Genomic DNA, 20,901 nt, shown 5'->3' with positions numbered 1-20,901 from the left:
ATGGTCTTACTCTGCATAATTTAGGGAGATTGTGTATGTGTGTGTGTGTGTGTGTGTGTGTGGATGTGGGTGTAACGTCATTGTGTATTCCAGGCATGTGATTTAAGCCTTTAGCTGGCAGACTCCGTGACAGAGCCCCTCTCTTTTATGAGCGTGACAATCTTGCATTTGTCCGAACCTTGAAACACCCTTCCTCCAAGAGACGCACACACTTGCACACACAAACACACAGATGCACATGTAGCCGGGCTTGGGCTGTTTTTGAGGATTCCACCGAAAAGCCTTATCAAAGCCTCCTCTGTATATTGTATTGAAATTGCTCCCACACTTCAGTGGCCACTGAGGCAATGAATAGAAAAACACTCTTTATTTCATTTCTATTCCTTCATCTTTAGATAACTGCTTTCCTCTGGAGCTTTCTATGGAACAAGTTTGGTAGACCTGTATATATTGAAACCTGCTTGCAGAGAGGATTGAGCAGCTCAGCAAGTAGGAGCACAAACAGGCATTTATAGGAAATGGGGGGACAGTTCAAAAAACCATTTGTAATTTGTGTACATTTGTACCCCAGCTGAGCCTCTGAGTCACTAGGTCAGATTTGTTTTATTTGCGCTTGTGAGTGTATAAAAAAAATCTCAGTTTGCCTTGGGGTATATCTTCATATTTCCACAAATAAACCTGCTGCTACTGTACATAACACTACATGCCGAAATTCTGAATTATTAATAGGCAGTTTTATTTTTCTTCATCTCCCCCAAAGCTCATATGATAGATACAACTGAGAGGAAGTGTAGTCAGACCACAAAGTGTTGCTCTAGGGAACGCCAGAAAATTATGTTATCTCTGTTTAAACAAAACTGAAAAATTTGGCATTGAGTGTGTTGTTTATTAGCTCCTGTTGCTGGTACTTTATTGGTGGTATTTGCAGAGATTCTTGTTTCAATACACATGCATCAAAGTGTCTTGAAGCTGTAGCAGCTGTGTAACACAGCAGAAAACAGCAGCTATATTTGCATCGTCTGTCATTAATAAATCATAAAGTTTAACAAATCAGAGGAAAGCGGAAGATGTCACGATAAACATCGGAGGTCTCTGGCTACACATTTGTGAACATAGGCAGAAGAGGAGGGCAGAACACAGGATAGGTGGGAAACAGAAGCTACTTACTTACTGATACGAGAAGAGTCTGAGCATTCATTTACTTGCCTTGGGTCTGATTGCATTGTGAGGCAGCATGAGAGAAAGTAGAGACGACTGGAGTAACCTCTCAAAGCTTGCTCTTTTTTTTCCTACTCCCCCCATGGCAATGACATTATCAAGTTTTAGAAGAGATAAAAATTAAGGAAATTTGTTCTGGTGGTAATGCGCACCACCAATGTCTTTATCTTCCCACTCACTTTTTTTTAAAAACTTTTTGGCCAGTATTTTCATGCAAAACACTGAACAGAGGCTAAAAACTCAATCGTGCAATTGTTCAAAGATGTATGCGGTTAATAGTTCATTACATATATAGATATTCTGTGAAAAAATTCTTGAAATTTATGGCTGCCGTGGAAGTGAATGTTTTATTTATTGCGAATTTTAAAAAAAATTCAACTAACCCTGCTAAATAATTGAAATGTAGGCCCCTGACTATGTTCACAACTACACACAATTTCCCCGTGTAACTTGAAGCAAACTCCAGTCCAGTCAGACAGTGGACAGAAATGTGTGTATATATAAGGACAATAATATATGTAAAGAGTGTATTAGTTTCGTCAGCCACTAGAAGTCTGTTCAGCCTTCTGCTTTGTTTTCATATGTACATAGCACATAGCTGTGCTGTGTAACGTCATTATTTTAACAGACCTCCCAAAACTGACATTGCAGGGTAACAAAGGAATTCTATTTGTCGTAAGTGTAGAGAAAGAGACAGGATATGAGAACACAAGTTGACCTCCGTGATAGCCAGATTGGCCGGACACATTAAACCAATTTACTTGGTTTAGTAGGAAGCAGCCTATTGGAGATGACATGGGCATGATAATAAGACTGTGGCTTGTCAAGAGACATTCGCTCTTGTGCTATTGTGTTTTTGTGTATGCCTCGATGTCTGTGTGATAAAGGGGAAGTGGATGATCAGGACTCCTCTTCCTAATTCACTGACGCCGGAACTTGAGAATAGCATGTCATTCTGTTTAGTAGCCAGGGCCGTCAATTTGCTTGGTTTACTTTCCATAGGCAGGCTCGCAACTCTTATGTGCCTCATTAATCACTTGCCTGTTGTATTTTTACAAAGCTACCATGCCCACGACTGCTCTTACTTTTGTCAACTGTCATTTTAGCTCCTTTGTGGCTATTTTCCTGTGTGACAATGTGACTTGTTTTTCCTGACCCTGTTGATATAACCAGTTGCCCATATTTCTATTACCCTGCAGGTGCACGCCTACGCTGGATGGATCTGTACATTTTGTACCTGACCATCCTTCTACTATGGTGTATTTTCTTTTTAATATCAACCCTTGCAATACAAAAAGAAAAAGAAGATTCTGACAAAAAAAACCAAAAATCCGTGCATGCCCCCAGTTGCCTTAGTGCTGCTGGCATTGTGCTCAAACAAGTCAGGCACAAGGAGCCAACCTAGCATTAACAGAGGTCGCAAAAACAAGAGAACAAAACATAACCTTCACAGTGGAGGAATCCAAGATTCAGCGACCATGTGTCTGCAAGAGTGTGTGCGTACATGGACTCACACTCGCGCACCATTGCTACCACCAGCTGTGCTCTGAAGCACCGGTCTTGCTGGTTCCCTCAGATTGGAATGGGCTTCCCTGTCGGGGCCGCCTGCCCCCTGAAGGCTCTTAGATCCCTCCTGGGGTCTTTAGACTTCAAGCAGCAGGGCGCCGGAGCTGCAGCAATAGATGGGCATAGATAGGAGTGACCACACAGTAATGTGCAGCAAAATGCACAGCCCACAGAAGGCTGCATAGGTGTGTGTGGCATGATGATGTATTCTTTGAACTGGCAGCAGTCGGGTCTCCTTGCTGTAAATCAAACACTTTCAAAGTCAAACAAAGTAGAACTCGCTCTGTTGTGTCTTGGCACCGGTCCAGCCTCAGAGAGCTTTTATTTCTGCCACATCTTCCTTCGCTGTGCTCCCTAGGCATGTGCTGTAGAAACAACACGCAGCTCAAAGAATGAGTTATGTGAATCTGTTCTCACCTTCTATCTCATTAGTATAAGAGAAATGATTTATCCCTCTCTGCCTGAATCTCTCTCTCCTTGTCCTTGCCTTTTACAGTTCAGCACTTCTTCAGCTCCATCAGTAATATGATTAATTGATTGGAGGGATATACCATGAATACCATCTCATTTACTTTAATTTCACCTAACTACATGTCAAAACAAGCCGTAATAAAATGACTTCTTCTCTCTACAATCACGGGAGTACGTTGCAGTAGCCCAATCAGGAAATTGCAATTTTGCGTTTGCAATTTGAGCGGTACTTTTCTAAAGAGTGTAACCCTGCCAGTGTGTGTTTGTGTGTTTGAGAAAGTCTGACACTCTAATAGGAGAGATCCCACTGTCTCCTCTGTTCCTGCTTATATCTGTAGCACAGTTTGAAATCTGACTCCCATGTCTAAAGCCCTGTGTGTGTCTGAGGGGAATTGACAGCCACTGTGTTTTGCAATGGCTGTTATGTGTTTGCGGCAACAGAGGCGAATGAGTCGGCACTCTCAGATGTTATTGCCTAAACAAAAGGCCCACTAAGTGGTGGGCACACAAGATTTGTCGTCAAACGTTGACTGTGTCTGCTCTTCGGGGTAGCACTGGCAACGCCGAGTGCTAATGGCGTATTGAAAATGGTATATTTGGCCGGTCTCATCTTTTTCTATTGTACTACACAGATGTACTCAATTGGCCCCTCACTGGGTTTATGTCTTAGAGAGAAATGTTTTTTGGGGCCTTTAGCATTCAGATCAATTGCTGGTTTGCTCCGTTTGTTATTGATTTTTGCTCTGTTTGGTACTGAAATACTGTTTTTCATTATCTATTGCTCTGAGCATTGTTTAGTAAAAAAGAACTAGTGCCTGCTCTCTCTCTTCACGGCTTTCCCCTGCTCTTGCTGCGACTCACACTTTCGGATTCCCTTTTCTTTTTCTCTGCTCTTGTCATCTCAGATAAGCGTTGCAATTGCTCATGTTACTGACGACCCAAGCCAAATTCATAATGATGAGATTATCTTGTCAACAGTACAGGGTGTATATGTCTACTGTATTGATCTGTGCGCAGTCCTAATAAATAAAGTACCACGATGGAAGCGTTGGCTCAATGATAACTCTGAACAGATCTTGCTATTTATACACTCTCAACACTGCTCAGATGATGAATGGAACTTTTTCCTTTTCCTCCTGTTTCTTTTTTCCTCCTGTCTCGTCTCTCCTCTCCTCTCCTCTCCTCTCCTCTCCTCTCCTCTCCTCTCCTCTCCTCTCCTCTCCTCTCCTCTCCTCTCCTCTCCTCTCCTCTCCTCTCCTCTCCTCTCCTCTCTGAGGTCACGTCGACATGCTGAGTCGATGTACTCCCAGATGGAGAGACATGGGTGCTGCTCTGGGAGGAACCAGTCAAATAGAATGCAAGGGAGGGAGAGTGGGGAGGAAACAAATTATCAGCGCCGGAGCCAGGGCCTGTGTGTGCATGTGTGTGTGCGCGTGTGCATGTCTCTTTAAATGACTGAGGTTTGAAGGGGAGTTTATCTATGCATTTGAAGAGAAGGTCAGCAGGGTTTAGAGCCTGAGATTATGTGTGATTGTTTCTTCTGTGGGCTAGCTGATTAATGCTAAAGCTGGTCTGACAGATTCTTAATGCACCATAGACACACTTAAAAGAGACGGAAAGGAACCGCTGTCCAACCAAGCATTATCCCAAAGCCTTTTCTGTCAGCCTTTACCCAGGTGTACGGACAATATCCTTCCTGTCTTCCATTCCTTCTTTTTCTGGCTCACGCTCCACTAAGACACCCCACCCCCAATGACCTGATACATATACAGTAGATAGGTCACCTTGAAGTGAAACATAGCCCATCTGCTGCGTGTGTGTCGGGTTTGTGTGTGTACAGCAACAGAGAGGGAGAACCCAGGTGTGTGTATGTGCACTTGTGCATTTATTGATATTAGACATATGAGCGCATTCTGTGTCTGTATTTGTGTGTTTATATATCCGTGTCTGGCCTCGGGCTTTGGGGAAATATCTAAAATCCTTTCATCCACAGAATGGCTCTTCCTCCATCAATTCAAACGGAATAATTTTGTACTTTAATGTTTCTGTTCACAAGCTCACAGCTTTCTTGTTAACCTGCAAACTAGGCCACAATTTCTGTATAGTTTGTTTCAACATGAAATTATGAAAAGCTTGTTTTTTTTTAAATTTTTCTTAGTAATACTTAATACATGTACAAGAAAAGAGGACCTAATAATATTGGTTGGAAAATGCTAAAGTGTAAGCGCGCTAAACTCACATGCTGGCTCACCATAAATGACAAACATGATTATGGAGATATTACCCCAGTCTTTGAAGGATGCACACTTTGGTTGTGTTTATTTTATGAATGCCTCTTTGCATTCTGATTTGTTTTAATCATATTTTTGCATTCTGTGGTCAGTACTTGCATAAGCCTCATTATCTGAACAGCGAAAACATGGTAGATATTACAAAACAATTCAATTTTCTTCTTTAATCTTGATTTTGTGTTATAATTGCTGCTTTTATTGGAAGCAGAATTGCATATTAAGTATTCAGTAGTGCCTCAGTTTGATTGTGTGCATAGTGAAACCTAGTTAAAAAATAAAAATAAAACTATGTGAGTAGTTTTACAGGGCATTTCAAGTAAACCCAAGTGTTACCATCAGCTGGACAAAGACACACGATATTCTCTGGTTATACAGAAAGTGACTAGGAACAGGTTATTTCAGTCTCCTTTGTGTGGAATTGAAGGAACCAGTTTAGTGTTTTTCCTTATTTGCTTCCTTGAAAAAGAGTTAGAGGATAGTATACCACTCTTAAATATTATACTGTATATCTGAGAGTAATTTAAATATAACAAACTCCATCTGTTGGCATGTCTTAAAGGTACCATGTGTCGCAGTTTCCATACATTAATTTCTTGGGTTGCAATTTCCATACATTAATTCAAGTTTTATTGCCAATGCATGAATGTAAGTTGGAAAATGAGATCTTACTTGACTTTTTCCTTTGCCTGTGACACCCTGTGGACCTTTTTCTATGTAAATAACTTGGGATGATGTGAATTTATGCTCTCTCTCAAGTGCCACCTCAGCTCTTCTACAGCACCAACAGTGTAAAACCTTCTCTAACAGGAGCTTAGAATTGGATTCTACCAATGTCATCAAATGACTAAAAAAAAACACACAAAAAAACCCCAGTATTATTTTGTGGGAAGTGGAAATGTGATCAATGTCCGGAGTGGGTCAGTATCAGCAGGGCAGTGGACTTGTGGAGGCGCCGTAAAACATAATAATGAAAACCAGTCTTCACACTGTATTTTGGCATGCAATTTTAACAATCTCATCTATTTACAGGATGCTGGTTACACCTATTTACTAGTAACAGACACTTTGTTTTCACATTCAGCGTTGTCTTTGTCACATCGCTGTTTTGCCCGATGCCCAGGATGCTCGATCGCACCCACCTTTGAGCACGAGTAACTAAATAACAGTAGCTTAACAACATTTTGTGTTATTAATAACAAGGATGTAATGTAATATGCTATATCTAGACATCTGTATTTCTGTCTTAATTATTTCTAGGCTTGTTGTCTTGTTACCCTAAGGTTCATATTAAATGCACTCAGAAAGAATGTGAGTGCATTATTGCTTTAACATGTTGTTTTAAGTCGAGGCTTCTTGTTCAGTTGTTCTGTTACGTCTGTGCTAGAACTAATGATTTAAGTAACATGCGTGGCCTCCATAGGTGCAGTGGGTCACCTCTGAACAGCTTTGGATTTTTGGGCTGAGTTGGCTTGGGATTAATGAGGGCAAAAGAAGGTCAGTGCTGACTCAAGACTTCAGTTAGCCGCACAGCTATTGTAACTATTGATGAGTATGTACTGAATGATTAGGAGCTCACACACCAAGATCATATCCTGCAACCTTTCTTCTCTTTAATGCTCTCCTCATAGTTTCAAAGGTGTATAAATGATTGAACATCAAGTAGATTTCTCTCCTTCCCATTCCTTATTCGCTTTTCCCCCAAAGTTTACATATTTTCCTTAATCAATAATCATAAGACGGTTCCCAGCTGTAAGCTACACAGGCCAGCTGGTTAAATGTGTCTACACAAAATGTCTCAAGTAGTGAGGGAAAAACAACACTGCTATTTTAGAGAGCTGGCGAACTGCTGCGTTAGGAGTTTTGTGTGTTGGAATAAATATCTATGCCAAAAGCTACATTTATCATTTACTCCTGGGGCTAAACTGCCACAGATGTGGATTGTGTTGATGGGAGTACAAACACACTGTGTTGTCTCGCCCCTCCTCTTCAGTGCAGAAAGTTTCGTCTGAGTTGTGTGCAGGGATGGCAGCAGAGACTGAATTGGCTGCTGAATTGTTGTCAGTGGTGTTTATAAAAGATAATGCTGGTAGGAGCTGCGTACATACAAAATTAATATTGCAGACGATAGCTATGAATATAACAAGGGCTGTAATTTTTGAGTAAGCAGATTCTTTCTTGCCCTTTTTAACTGTGGACCAGTTGTGAAAACAGAAAGGACATCACAACTTGTTCCAGTCAGATTCTTTTTGGTCCGGAGGACTGTGATTTACAGCAATTTTATTTCATGTTCAGATCCTGTGTAATTATTTTTTGGTTTGGTATCATGTTGACTGCCAGCGCCTGAACACACTGCCTCATTAAATTGCACTGCACTAAGGTGAGACTGCACTTAATAGCACTGGCTCAGTAATAGCATATACATACACACACACACACACACACACACACACACACACACACACACACACACACACACACACACACACACACACACACACACACACACACACACACACACACACAGTCAGCAGTTCACACATTTATGCAATTACATATACATACCAGTAAAAATAAATAGTGCCCTGAAAGTAATTTGGCTTGTTTTAGGATGCCATCACACAACAATAAAGTCACTTAAGCTGATTCAAGTGGCTCACTCACTAGTTAATAAGTGTGTTCCTTCACTACTGGGACCACACACACACACACACACACACACACACACATCCATATACAGATACCCTCACACATGAAGACACCAATTCCCTGGTCTGGTAGAAGAGGATTATGACAGACTTCTCACTCAGTTCCAAAACCCCAGGGTCAGTCATATGAATTCGCTCAATTTGAATTTACTTTGCAGCTTGTTAGGATATGAATGGTGCCAATGCAACCCTCATGAAGCTGGAATTAATTTTGCTGCTGGAATATCTCGCTCACATGGCATTTTAGTGATCACACGTTCAACTTGCCTAAAGACAGATGCACAGCAGCTGGTGAGCAGACAGAGTGAATTTGCAATACTGTATTGTTGGAGCTCGTTGCTTCTTTTGATGTTAAAAACAACATCAGAGAGTTATTTTTCATGTATGTTTTTGTTTGAAAATGTAATTAAGAGATGACTTACATTTCCAAAAAATGAGTAAAAAGACGATTATTAGGATAGAATTTGCAGTAAAAAACACAAAACAAAAACTCATTCATATGGTTGGGATATGTGAACAAATTGTCACCAAACCAGTTTGCAGCAAAGATTGCATTTAGTAGTGGTGGAGACAGTAGGGGTTGACAGATATGGTTTTTCTAGGGCTACTATCGATACCGATTATTAGTAATCATGGAGACCAGTAGCCAATATTTGGAATCGATACACATTTGCAGTAGGAATCAAAATCTTGGTGCCAAACTTAAGAATAACACAAACTCTGACAATCCACTTCATTGAAATGCCTTGGTTTACTGATGTTTTATAAATGCTTGATTAAAAGAAAACTTATCAACATTTGTCCTTCAGTGTTGGTTGGCTTTCACTCATAATGTGAATCCAATCAGATGCTGTGATTCAAGACCACAAACCAGAGCCATGTTAGCGCATGTTTAAACTCACCTGTTTTGCTGAGAAGTGGTTCAACAGACATATCAATAGCGATTATCAGAAAATTTCTGAATGTCAGATGTGATAATCAGCCATCTAGATGATAAAATGACCGCTAGGAGAGAATGTAGGAAAACAAAGCTCCTGATTTCACAAATTATCTGTACTACTTACTGCAAATAAACTTGTACAGTATACATTCGTACACAGAGAAAAAGAAACAGCCTTGAAGTATATGTCAAGCCTCTGGATGTCTAGTATCTGTCTAGTAGTAAAAGTATTCATTGATAATCATTTATGTTAATCTAAATATATGTAATATAAGAGTATGTTCTCCTGAACAGAATGTGGATATTTTTTGCTCAAATTCTTTTATTTTGTCATAAAAAGTATGTTATTTTGTGACTGAAACACTCATCTAGACTCCCATTTGTTTGATTTCATAGTACAGGTGCATTGTAAAATGGGTCACAGTCAAATTGGTTTTATTTACTCCCATTTAGCAAAAGAAGTTGACAGTTTGCCACACTTTCGAGCCTCAGTTGTGTGTTTCCAATGTGGCAGATTATTGTAATCTTTACCCGAGGGGATGTTGGTCAACATTAGAATGGTTTATGGGTAATGTTCTTTTTGGCTAGATAAGGATGATTCATTCAATAATAACTTAATCAGCCCATTAATAAATCAATTACATGCAAAGGAGTTAAAAAACAGATTATTATATTTATATATTTTGTAATTTGTGGTAAACAGATTATTCTGTATTGCTACATGCCTATTATGGCAAGCCTTCTAAGCCATTTTGCTTATGCAGGATTTAGTTTACCCCATCATTTGATTTTTCATGAATTATAAAATAGGCTAGCCTGTAAGATCTTCAGCACCTGCAATGGTATGTGTGTGGCCTGTAAGTGTGAGAGAAAGAGAGAGAAATAAGTCCAAGGATATGCACTCCCTCTGGAGGTTTGCATTTTACTATATTTTACGTGAGCTGGTTCTCAAGATGCTAATGATAGGCTTATGAATAAATAGGTTTAATAATGCGTTGCTGACCATCTCTCTGGGTCCATTTATGCCTCGGAGTCTTTTTTTGTTCGTGCTCTTTAAATGACAAACATTTAGCTTGGAAAATCCAAACTGAATCTCCATGTAATCTCCTATCTCCATGTTAGGAGATACAGGAGAATCCGTTTGGCATTGGGCGAATTGAATCGCGTTTCCCTCCCGGAAAAGTTTGGTAAGACCAATCATAGCACGGGAGGCGGGAGTTAATGCTGCGTCATCTTCAGCGCCTGGATTACCCATAAAACAATCTTTTTGTGGTCTCTTGGGGTTTTGGATGGCGTTAGTCGTTGCCTCTTTTCACTTGATGTTTCCGACGATGAGGAGGCAGTGGATGGCTCGTTACTTTCGGCTTCTTGCCATTGTTTGTACAGAGGAAAATCCCATTCCAAACGTGTGAGTAAATTTAAGCAACTTTTACGGATATGCACCGACTTGGTTTGGCTCCGATTTAAAGTTATTCCTAACACCGCTAATCGTTCGGAAGGAGTCTTTTGTTGCGTAGCCTTTTCAAAAATAAGTGTTGTACTTGAGAGTACCCCATGTATTCGCAGATTTTTGTGACAAAAACGGCAGTAATCATTCACCACGACGCTTTCTCGGCTGAATGCCATTGTTGTTTGGCCTACATGGACTACAAGGTCGATTTGTTTGTGCGTCACATCCGTGTTACGCTGATTGGTTCTTTCTTGTTCAAGCTGCATTCGTTAGCCCCTCCTTTTTGAAATCGTCTCGTATCATCGCAATGCCAGACTGCCTTTATTTGTATTTATATTAATACATAAATAAAGTCAGTCTGGATTTTCCAGGCAAACAAACATTACTACAAATGGATTTTTTTTTCTTTAAAAATGGCAGCTCTTAACATTTGATAGACTCTCAAATGCAACTATACCACCTGTGCACAGGGAATCTAAAGAAATGTGACCAACATAGCCATTTGTAGACAGAAGATAAAATTATATCTATGCTTGCTCAGGCTCTTGTTCAATAAGAATAATAAATTAACAGTAAAAGCACAGGCTGTCCTTCCTTTTCTTCCATTCACCTATCATTGATTTTAGCCCCCTAACTCAGTCTGTGGTTAGAATAAAAGTCAACTCTTCCATTACATTCAGTTTTTGTTTTGTTTTTTCTATGTGAAGTGTTTCTTTCTTTTTTTTTTTTTGAAACTGTGGGTGAAAAACGTTCCACTAAGACGACTTAGTGCTTTCCACTGGACTCCTAATAGGCATCTCTAATGACACTGTATGGTCAACCAAAAATAATAGACAATCAATGAGAGTGGTTGCATATTAATTATGAATATTGTCTCTTTGCTGGTGAGCAATGAATATGCAAAGGACAGGTCATGCTGTTTATGCAACTATATATAAAAGCCTCCAAAGTGCTACTTAGCCCTATTTAGTGAAGGAAAAAGCCTCATTCTGTGCTAAATGAACATGAACTCAAAAAAAATAAAAAGAATGAAAAGAAATGCAGTTCTGTTATGAATTGTGAATTACGGCAAACCATGATTAGCGAGATGAGACTATTGAGTTGAATTACAGCTGCCGGCATCACCAGCGTTCACAATAAACCAGCATTTTTTACAGAAAGCCTTTTAGTAGTTCTAAAACAAAATATAGTCACAATATTTCATGGCAGCAGCAACTAGTGCATGCACATGTGGGCGGCTCCATTCAGCTTGAGTTGTATTAGATTTGTGGTGCTGAAGTCGAGTTCACTACAATTAGAGATGGGGAGGAGAGGAGAGACTGTCAGTAAGGGAGATACTTTGCATGACTAATCGCTAGGGGTGGGACAAATAATCAATATATTCCGATACAGTCTCTAGTGATATGTTATCATTACACTGGCACTGATTGCACAGTGTGCTCTCTTGCTTTAGTGAGGTGTTTCTGTCCGTTCTTGCAGACATTTGTGAAATGTTCAATAACGGTCCACATTAACTTTCTATAAAGAAACTCCTCCTAATGCTGTATCAGAAAGGATGAATGCTGTATCAACACAAATTACATCAACTGTCAGCTCACTCGTTCACATGGTGGTTTTAATAACCTGCCATCTTGTGATGAACGTCGCGGTATAGAGGAAAATCAGTTCATTGTATGCTAGTAGCAAATCAGTCTGCACCTGATGCAAAGATCTGCTCATCTTATACTCATGTCTGACCAGCAACAAGTATATAAATTCATTCAAGACTGCAACAGAATGCTATACCTCACAGATACCAAGCAGCAGGAGATGATGCATCCCGCATCTCAACATATTTGAATAATGAGGGCTGCAAATCAACACAAATGCAAATTTCTGTGAATGTTTTCAGTTCAGCCAGGAACGACAGACACAGAATCTCTAATAAATTGTCTTGGACGTCTGTAACACCAAGCATCCTGCTGTGAAATTGTAAACAAAAATGTACAGATTCTAAGATCTTCATCCAAAACTAGCAGATGTAGGATATTCCAGTACAAACAGTGTGGTTCAGAACAGTAGGTATGAATGTCCTCTTACTGGTGGGGATATTTTTTTCCATTTTATGCAGAGGTCTGTTGAACATGCATGCTTGATTTCAGCTTCGCCTCCAGTCATTCATACAACTGCACTTGTTTACACTTGAGTACCAGTTTAACTGCTATTTTGAGCATTTGTCAAAAACAGCTCACCTGGGTACCTCAGAATTATGCTTGGTGTTTGAATATCACTGACAGCCAGCAGAGAATATTAAAGAGCTTATTTGTCTTCTTTGGTTGTCGTTCTTAGGTAGACATACTTCAAAAATCATTTGTTGTCAGACCTTTTTGAAACCTGTTTTCCAACAGGCTTTCTTTGTGGGGAGAAGACAAATTAATGTGATATTATCAAAATGCAGCTGTGTGCATGAATAGTCAAAAAAATTACAGCCTGATTAAAACTGATGGCATGTTCAGCATTATTTTGAGTAGAAGACACAATTGATAAGTTCATCTGCAACATATCATCAAAATGACACAAAAGAAAAAAAATCTACTCCTATCCAATACCATGATCGCTTATCAGCGGTCAGCGTAAGTTTCAATGTGACAAACAATGTTGTGTCACCTTGATATCCAAACTTGTCATTAAGCATAAAAGACATCTTCTGGCTGACTATTTCATGATTGATTACTGTCCACAATCATTAGTCGGAGGCATTCATCTAGACTGATAAGACCTCAGTACACTCGAAATCTGTCTGGTCGAGCTTTTAGTGTCATCAGGAGTCCTGCCTCACTTGTCTGAAATTCATTTGGACTTGACCTCCTCTAAGTTATTTGGAAGATAGTGGGAGATACTTAGCAGGCAGTAGACTGTGATGGCTTTAAGTTCACTTAAGCCCATTGATTGATTGGGGCGCTATCTCCAGGAAGATGTTTCAATGCTAATTAGATCTGATCCCTTACAATTGCTCCTCAGTCACTATGTAATCAATGCAGTCTTGTTATTTCCTTGTTTCTCCACCCCTTTTCCCTTACTCCCTCTGTCATCCTCTCACTTTGCTATTCGGCTCTGCTTTTTCTCTTGTCTTATATTTCCTGCTTTTGTTGCATCTCCTGCTTCTTAACTTGTTTACCTCTGTTTTATCCTTTATTCCTATTTGGCTGCTGCCGATCTACTTCATGAGGTTTCCAAGAGGAATAAACTCCCTTAGTGGTATTGTCACTTACATGCAAGCACTGAAACGGAGATGTGGTTTATAAAATTAAAACCCGCAATTGAGGTCTCTTTGGTATATTGACAAAGGGATGGTTGATTAGGAACCGGTCACACCATCTGACCTGACGAATCACATGTACTCACATGCACAGAATGAGAATTATGTGTGTGTTTTCTGGAAGACAGTAAAGGACAAATGCATGTATCATACCTAGCGACAATCGGTGGAGGGAGGGGGTGCACTCTTGTTCCTGTGAATAAGAGAGCTGTCCAATGATGTGTGAAAGAGAAGCTACATTTTGTCCTCGTTCACCACCCCTACCTTAGATATCAAATACAAATACACACACGCGTGCGCACAAAGACAGGTATACACAAACATAGTCCCATAGAAATGAACAGTGCCCCCAAAATGCACCAACATGCCCTGAGAGTAGAATAGCTCTCCAATATGCTCGTCCCATTTGTCTCAATCGGCCTGCTGCCTGAGCAGTCAGTCTTGGGGCCTCAATGGGAATACAGAATAGAGTGCAGCTTTTTACACTTACTCAGCCACACTGTGCTCAGTATCATCTGACCTTTGTGGCCTTGCTACATGGACTAGATGCAACGCATCATTCACCGCGATTCAACAACATGCTTTTGCAATTCTCATCCACACTACCAAATAAACTAACCTCTGCTGATATCCACACAAAGTGGATTGACCCAGAACTGCTGAATCTATCTTGTATTGAATAGGTTCAGAGCTCCTCGTAACCTTTGGGGTCAAAGGCACATGCTTTAGGTCAGTAAGTGAACCAGATTTTTAAACCTTAAAGGCTGAATATACGCACGCTGCAATTTTAGTGAGTTCAATTTAGGTCACTGTAGTTCAGCTCATTTCATCTTGCTTTAGTTTTGATCAGCTCTTTCAAGAAGTCTTACATTGGGCAAAACAGTTCTAAATGGTACTTGCAATGTTAAATGAATTTATGTGTTGTATAATACAGTGTCTTGATAATAATAATAAACCTACTCCGCATCTATCCGCTATTTATCACACTCCCTCAAATTATCCTGTATTCATTGTGGGCTCTGACTGGCTCAGTACAAAGCAGCCCATACTGGCCGTTATCGACCCATTAATTGGAAAGTGGCCCATTGTAGTGAAAGGGCTGGGCAGTATAGACAGTCAGGAAGAGATGGAGGTTTAAGATCAGGCTGGACTAATTGGCAGGAAAGAGGTTTCTATGAAGTGGCGTAATGTGCTTTTTATTGGCTCGTCGGGGGTGGAGCGCATGCTACTTTAAGTGTGACATGCATTCTTTATTCCTGTGATAAGAAAAACACTACAATAGTGAAGAGCATGCAATGGGGTTGTACAGTTTCTTTGCTAAAAGACAGTGGACCTTGCCATCTTGAGGGCATTTTATCAATAGTAGACATTACAGTGGTTTACAAATTTAAAAAATGAGCAGTTTTAGTCATTGGAATAAAGCGAATTTCTTTCTGTGCACAAGGATACCATTTGTTCTGTATGCACAGGTGCGGAGAATAAATTGAACCGTATAACAATAAGGAAAACCATTTTCGGTTAATGTCCTTTCCATCCTGATCAGACCTAGTGCTAACAGAGCTGAGTTGATTGAAAAGTGTGTCCAAGGTTGGTTCCCTGGCCATAAAAGTACAGAAGGGGCACATCAATATAAAGACTTCCATCTGGCCGTTTTGAAAAACTCAGGCTGTTATCATTTCAATGCCAAATGATTTCAAACCTCCATTCTTCTTGTACTTTGTGGTCAGATTCTGGGCTTTGATATATTCTGTGGGTGTTTTCTTTTAATATTGGTGAAGGCTGAGGTGGAATAACGTGTTGTAGGTAGAGATAAAGGTGCTGGCAAAAGCATGGAAGGTCAAAGTATGGAGGTGGCCTGTTTGACCTTCACACACCCTTTTTCATACTGAGCCACCGCAGAGCACGGATGACATTGAAATACTCTATCGACTGTGAGTCAAGCTGTGCATGTGAAAAACCCTGGCACAAGGAGACATTATTCACTAAACATGACATTTTACCGCTATGGATTCAAGACGGAGAGTTGTGCACAACATAGGGTAATTATTTGTGTTAGTGTGATGGATACCCCTACAACAGTATGAAAGCTATTTCTCTTGAAGGCATTTGTTTCCATCATCCCTACAGTAACAGGGACTTTGAGATATTCTTGTAATAATTCCACCAAAATAATAACACAGCTTCTCTCTTCCTGCATTTGCGGCTTACAGCGAAGTCTATATGTTTGATTGAATTAGCTGTTTTCATTATTATAAAGGTTGATAGCTATTTCTGCAAATGCCACAAAGCACACTGAAATCTTTTTGACCTTTTATCTCCTTTGACATGATTAAAAACCCTAATATACTCTACATTGATATAATTACCAAGAGAGTGAGACAAACTAGGAGAGACAGAATGCTTTCCTGTGCCAATGTGATTGATCCAGTCTGTACGGCAGTGTTGCTAAGGATTGAGTGTTTGTGCAGTTTATGCAGCAAGGTTTGTACCTGTATTCCATTATACTCTTGTACTCTGTCATACGCGCTGTTTGTTTGTGTGAATGTATATGTAAGATTTCACTGTGCAAGTGTGTACAGGGATGTATAGGGTTTTCTTTTTCCAATCGATCCATATAGCTTAAAGCCCCCCCCATGTGTATGATCAGGTGGCCCATATCAAGTAAACACCACGTTGTTCAACACATACAAGCCCCAGTTCCCTCTAACAATTTATCTCTCAGTGTGAAAATGGCAAAAAAATAAAAAAAAAGAGGAAAGAAGTGTTGTATTTCAGAGAGTCAGCAGTTTCTAACTGAAATGTTGTTAAACGGGACAAGGAGCAAATTGCATTTTAATTTCCATACAAACAGTGCTATGATTTGGATGCTAGATGTCCAGCTTCATCACAGTAACTGTAAAGTTTTCTATTTTCATCAGGACTATTCTCGTAGCAGTTATGGATTATATGATGCCTGCCAGATTTGATGTTCAGCTCTGTGGTTTACTCTTGAATAGCTAATTAGCCTGCTTCATTCGGTTAATGAATTGCTCAAAACTTGGCGATAGAGCTCACATTTATAGTATTGCTTATTTTTCCTCTTTTTTTGCCCCTACTCTGTCCTGTGCCTCATTTTTTCTGCCTAATTAATCATATGTCACTAGGATTTCCTGTTTCTCAGCAGGACTTATATCTGTAGAGCTCACTACATACTCTCTTCTCTCTCTCTTCTCCACAGACGGACAATTTCCCCACTGAGCCTAATTATATGGGCAGCAGACAACAGTTTGTTCAAAGGTAAGAGCTTGGATCTATAGCCATCAGTACACCTCAGACCTTTGTTTTATTTCGTCCAATAGTGCCTGCCCAATACCATAACAACAGTAACTGTACTGGCAATTAACTGTACTGAGTGATACATCGATTTGGTTGAAAAGTACAATACAAATAAAATAAGCTCACAAGAAATTTTTTTGTGGTTAGCAGTCAATGAGACAGTGTTTTAGAAACATTTTAGTATATTCTAAATTCTGTTATTACAGTTTTACACTTTTAGGATTCAGGGATGCTTCTCAATGTTTCCATGTACTTAAACTTTCTCTTTGGGAAAAGCTAGAAAACTTAATGAATTCTCAGCCATAGACTGCAAACTTATAGTCTTTTTGGTTTTCTTTGTTTGTCTTTGTTTTTTTGTGTTACAGTAGCTCAACATTCAAAGACCCGGAGCGAGCGAGCCTCAGAGACAGCGGTCATGGCGACAGCGACCAGGCTGACAGCGACCAGGACACCAACAAAGGCTCCTGCTGCGATATGTCTGCGAAAGAAGCCCTTAAGTTGAAGGCTGCAAGTGTGAAACCGCCACCTTTGGAGCAAGGTGAGCCCTCGTCGGCCAATTTGATTGCACGAGAAATGAAAGATGCTGTGCAAGGCAACGCTCGCGAGCCAAGTGACTGTAAATCCGATTTCTGCGCCGCTGTTATTTGGATTAATCATTGAGCTTTTGACTTGCCTGAACGCTCACAATCTGAACTTAAACTTGGCTACTTTATTCTCCCCTACTTTGTTCTCAGCACTTTTCTCATTTAAAGTGTGTGTGTGTGTGTGTGTGTGTGTGTGTGTGTGTGTGTGTGTGTGTGTGTGTGTGTGTGTGTGTGTGTGTGTGTGTGTGTGTGTGTGTGTGTGTGTGTGTGTGTGTGTGTGTGTGTGTGTGTCAATGTGTGTATTGGAGGGTGTGAGAGAGTGCGCATTCTATACACGTCCTCAGTTTATCAAAGCAGACAAGCCCATTATGTTTTTATAAGCCCAACTACTTCAGCCTCTCCATTTAGTCCCCCTTCCCCGAGCACCCGTCTCTGAAACTTTGATAATGGAACATGGAAAATGACTTAGTGAGCGGCAGGCGATGTAGCGTCGTAGTGTGGTGATTAAATATGAATAATTATTCTAACCGTTGTGGGTCGGGCAGATTACACATGACATGTGTAGAACAATAACTCCCCAGATATGAGTTGCTGCAGTTCCCCTCACCTCGCCCACCTTGCATGATGAGTGCAGGGTCAGCGGAGGCAAGAAAGTCAAGATCATACATAGGCAGAGAGAAAAGTAATGAGGCAGGAGGTATAGTAAATGTCATGTACCTCGGTGTGTGCCATTACCTGCTTGGCAAAACAGATATTCCCACAGAAATACAAATTTGCAAAAAGTCTCTACGGCAAGAAGTAAGAAATATGTATCTAACAGTCTTGTATACTGAACATGGATTCTGTGTAATGGTGCTATTAATCCAGGGAACAGAAGGGCTGTTTTACTCCTTGCGGAAGGACAATGACAATTTGTGCGACACTCTGTGCCGCAATATGCATGTCTGACTAGATAGCATTTTTTTCTTTTCATTGGTTTTTAGAATGGAAAAAAAGCCACACACGTTGGCAAGAGAAATTGGCCAATTAAAAAGCTCCATATGTTTCTCATTTTGAAAATGTTCTCATTTAATTGTCCATGAGGGACCGAAAGGATCACATTTATACACACAAGACACATGGCAAAGAGAGCTGAGAGAGAGTGTTAGGCTGTTGTCAGTCACAAAAAACTGTCCAAATACAAAATTATCAGTGGATGTGTGCTGAAACTGTCGACTAGAGGTGACCGCAGCCTGTCTGTTCACCTTTCTGTGTGTTGTCCTCGATCGGTTTGTTATTTTGCCACGAACAGGAGATCATCGTACACTCACACACACACAAGTCCGGCGGTGCTGGTTATAGGTTCTAACCTGCCTTTACTTGTTTCTCTCTCATTGCTACCCTCCCATTTATTCTCACCCTCTGCTGTCTTTTCACCCCCCACTCCATGACTTTCGTTCCACTTCTCTACCTCTCCTTGTTTGGGGAAATCGATTGATGTGAGATTAGACAGTTAACTGGCTGCAGCTGGCTGTGTTTAGACAATAACATAGGGGCTTAGCTAAGCTGTGGGGGAGGGCAGGGGCAGGAGGCCAAGGCATGGTGCAAGAGCGGTGATGAGGAGTGAGAGGTGGCAAACATCAATCTGGCAGTGTTCCAATGCATCTTTATTAACTGGCAAAAATACCAGTTGAAAGCTCAGAAGGCCTCGCTCTGAGTTGGAGTTTTACATGAGAAAACAATACTGGAGTGTAGATTTTAAAATATCTGCACATATATAATGATTTTGACTACCTTGATGGCTTCGAAGAGCTTTACAATTTGTTTCTCATTCACACACACTCACACAGTGATGGCCGCAGAGCTGCCATGAAAGGTTCTGGCCTGCCATCGGGAGCAACATGGGGTTCAGTGTCTTGCCTGAGGACGTTTCAGTGTTGGGACAGAAATCGATACACTAACCCAACTCTTACTGGGCGACAAACTAAACTACAACCCCTAATGTGATCTACTGTTGCTCAAACTCCAATGTCCTCGGCTCTGACAGGTCTACTTTTGTGTTTTATGGCCTCCTGCCGATGCAGGAGCGGCATCTAAGCTCAGGAGTAGTCCCATCTGTCTGACTCAGACCCACTCACGTACAGGTAATATCGTCTTTTTATGGCTAATTAATGAGGCTTAGTAGAAAGAATAAAGCAAATAGAGGAAAGTGAAGCATGAGCTGTTCAACGCAATCTGTTGTAATGCGCTTCTTTACATTCAGCCGTAGTCGTCTGTGGTTTAAATAAAGCCGCCTTTGTGCATAGACATATACGGTACACATGGAGCCACACAGGTGTTATCAGGTGAAAAGAAGAAAAGGGATCTTGTCATTGGTCACTGTCCCAGGGGTTGTTTTTCTGTAGGCTTATTCTCTTCACATCTTAGCACTTAGCATCTACTTCATAGGTCTCTCTCTATCCACCCCCCCCTCCTTCCCTTCTTCATCCCATCTTAAGTCCTCTGTTTCCCTCTAAGCATAGCCCTCCCAATTACTCTCTGTAGCTCTCTCTGCTTTCCTGCCAGAACACTGCGGCCTCATTCACTGGCTCAGTATAAACAAAACTACAAGTGCACAAAGCATGTAGTTCAAGTCCCAATCAATCCACAAACCTGTTTCCCTTCTTAACCTTGGGAGTCACTATGTTTGCAGTGTATACACAATTGTGCGCCTTTCTCCTTTTTTTTTTTTTGTTTCTGATTTACCATCCTTTGGTAGCTCTTTTCTGTCTTATTTTACTTTCTTTCCCCTCAATTTATTAGTTTCTACTTGTGCTCTCCTCTGGTAACAGGCATCAGTAGGACAAACAAACAAACAAACAAAAAAAACCTTCCCCTCATCCCATTCTTGTAATTCATCTTCTTGTCTCATGTTCAGTACGGTTTCCTTCCAGACAGCATAATCTGGACATCGTTGCACCATGGACCAGTCTCAAATTGATTAATTAGCCCTGCAAAATTGGTAGCAATGTATTAATTAAGTTTAAGTATATCAAATGCATTTTTTTCCAGTTTTAAACAGCGATTAATTGATGCTCCAACGCG

The 20,901-nt window shown here is 40.5% G+C and overlaps 1 protein-coding gene across 4 annotated transcripts in view; it reads left to right on the top strand.

Moving 5' to 3' along the window:
• Positions 1–20,901, top strand: part of pcdh17 (protocadherin 17) — a 62,540-nt gene that overhangs the window by 7,976 nt on the left and 33,663 nt on the right. For 2 of the 4 annotated variants that reach the window (XM_022196278.2, XM_022196276.2), the window contains exons 3-4: positions 17,157–17,215; positions 17,623–17,792. In XM_022196278.2, the coding sequence (XP_022051970.1) occupies positions 17,157–17,215; positions 17,623–17,792 (229 nt within the window). Of the gene's footprint in view, positions 1–17,156; positions 17,216–17,619; positions 17,793–20,901 lie in introns of all 4 variants that reach the window. The other 2 variants (XM_022196277.2, XM_022196275.2) reach the window with 1 other exon arrangement.

This window comes from Acanthochromis polyacanthus, chromosome 2, assembly GCF_021347895.1.
Source record: "Acanthochromis polyacanthus isolate Apoly-LR-REF ecotype Palm Island chromosome 2, KAUST_Apoly_ChrSc, whole genome shotgun sequence".
NCBI lineage: Eukaryota > Metazoa > Chordata > Actinopteri > Pomacentridae > Acanthochromis > Acanthochromis polyacanthus.
The sequence above is the reverse complement of the archived record's forward strand: the minus strand, read 5'-3'. Positions and strand labels throughout refer to the sequence as shown.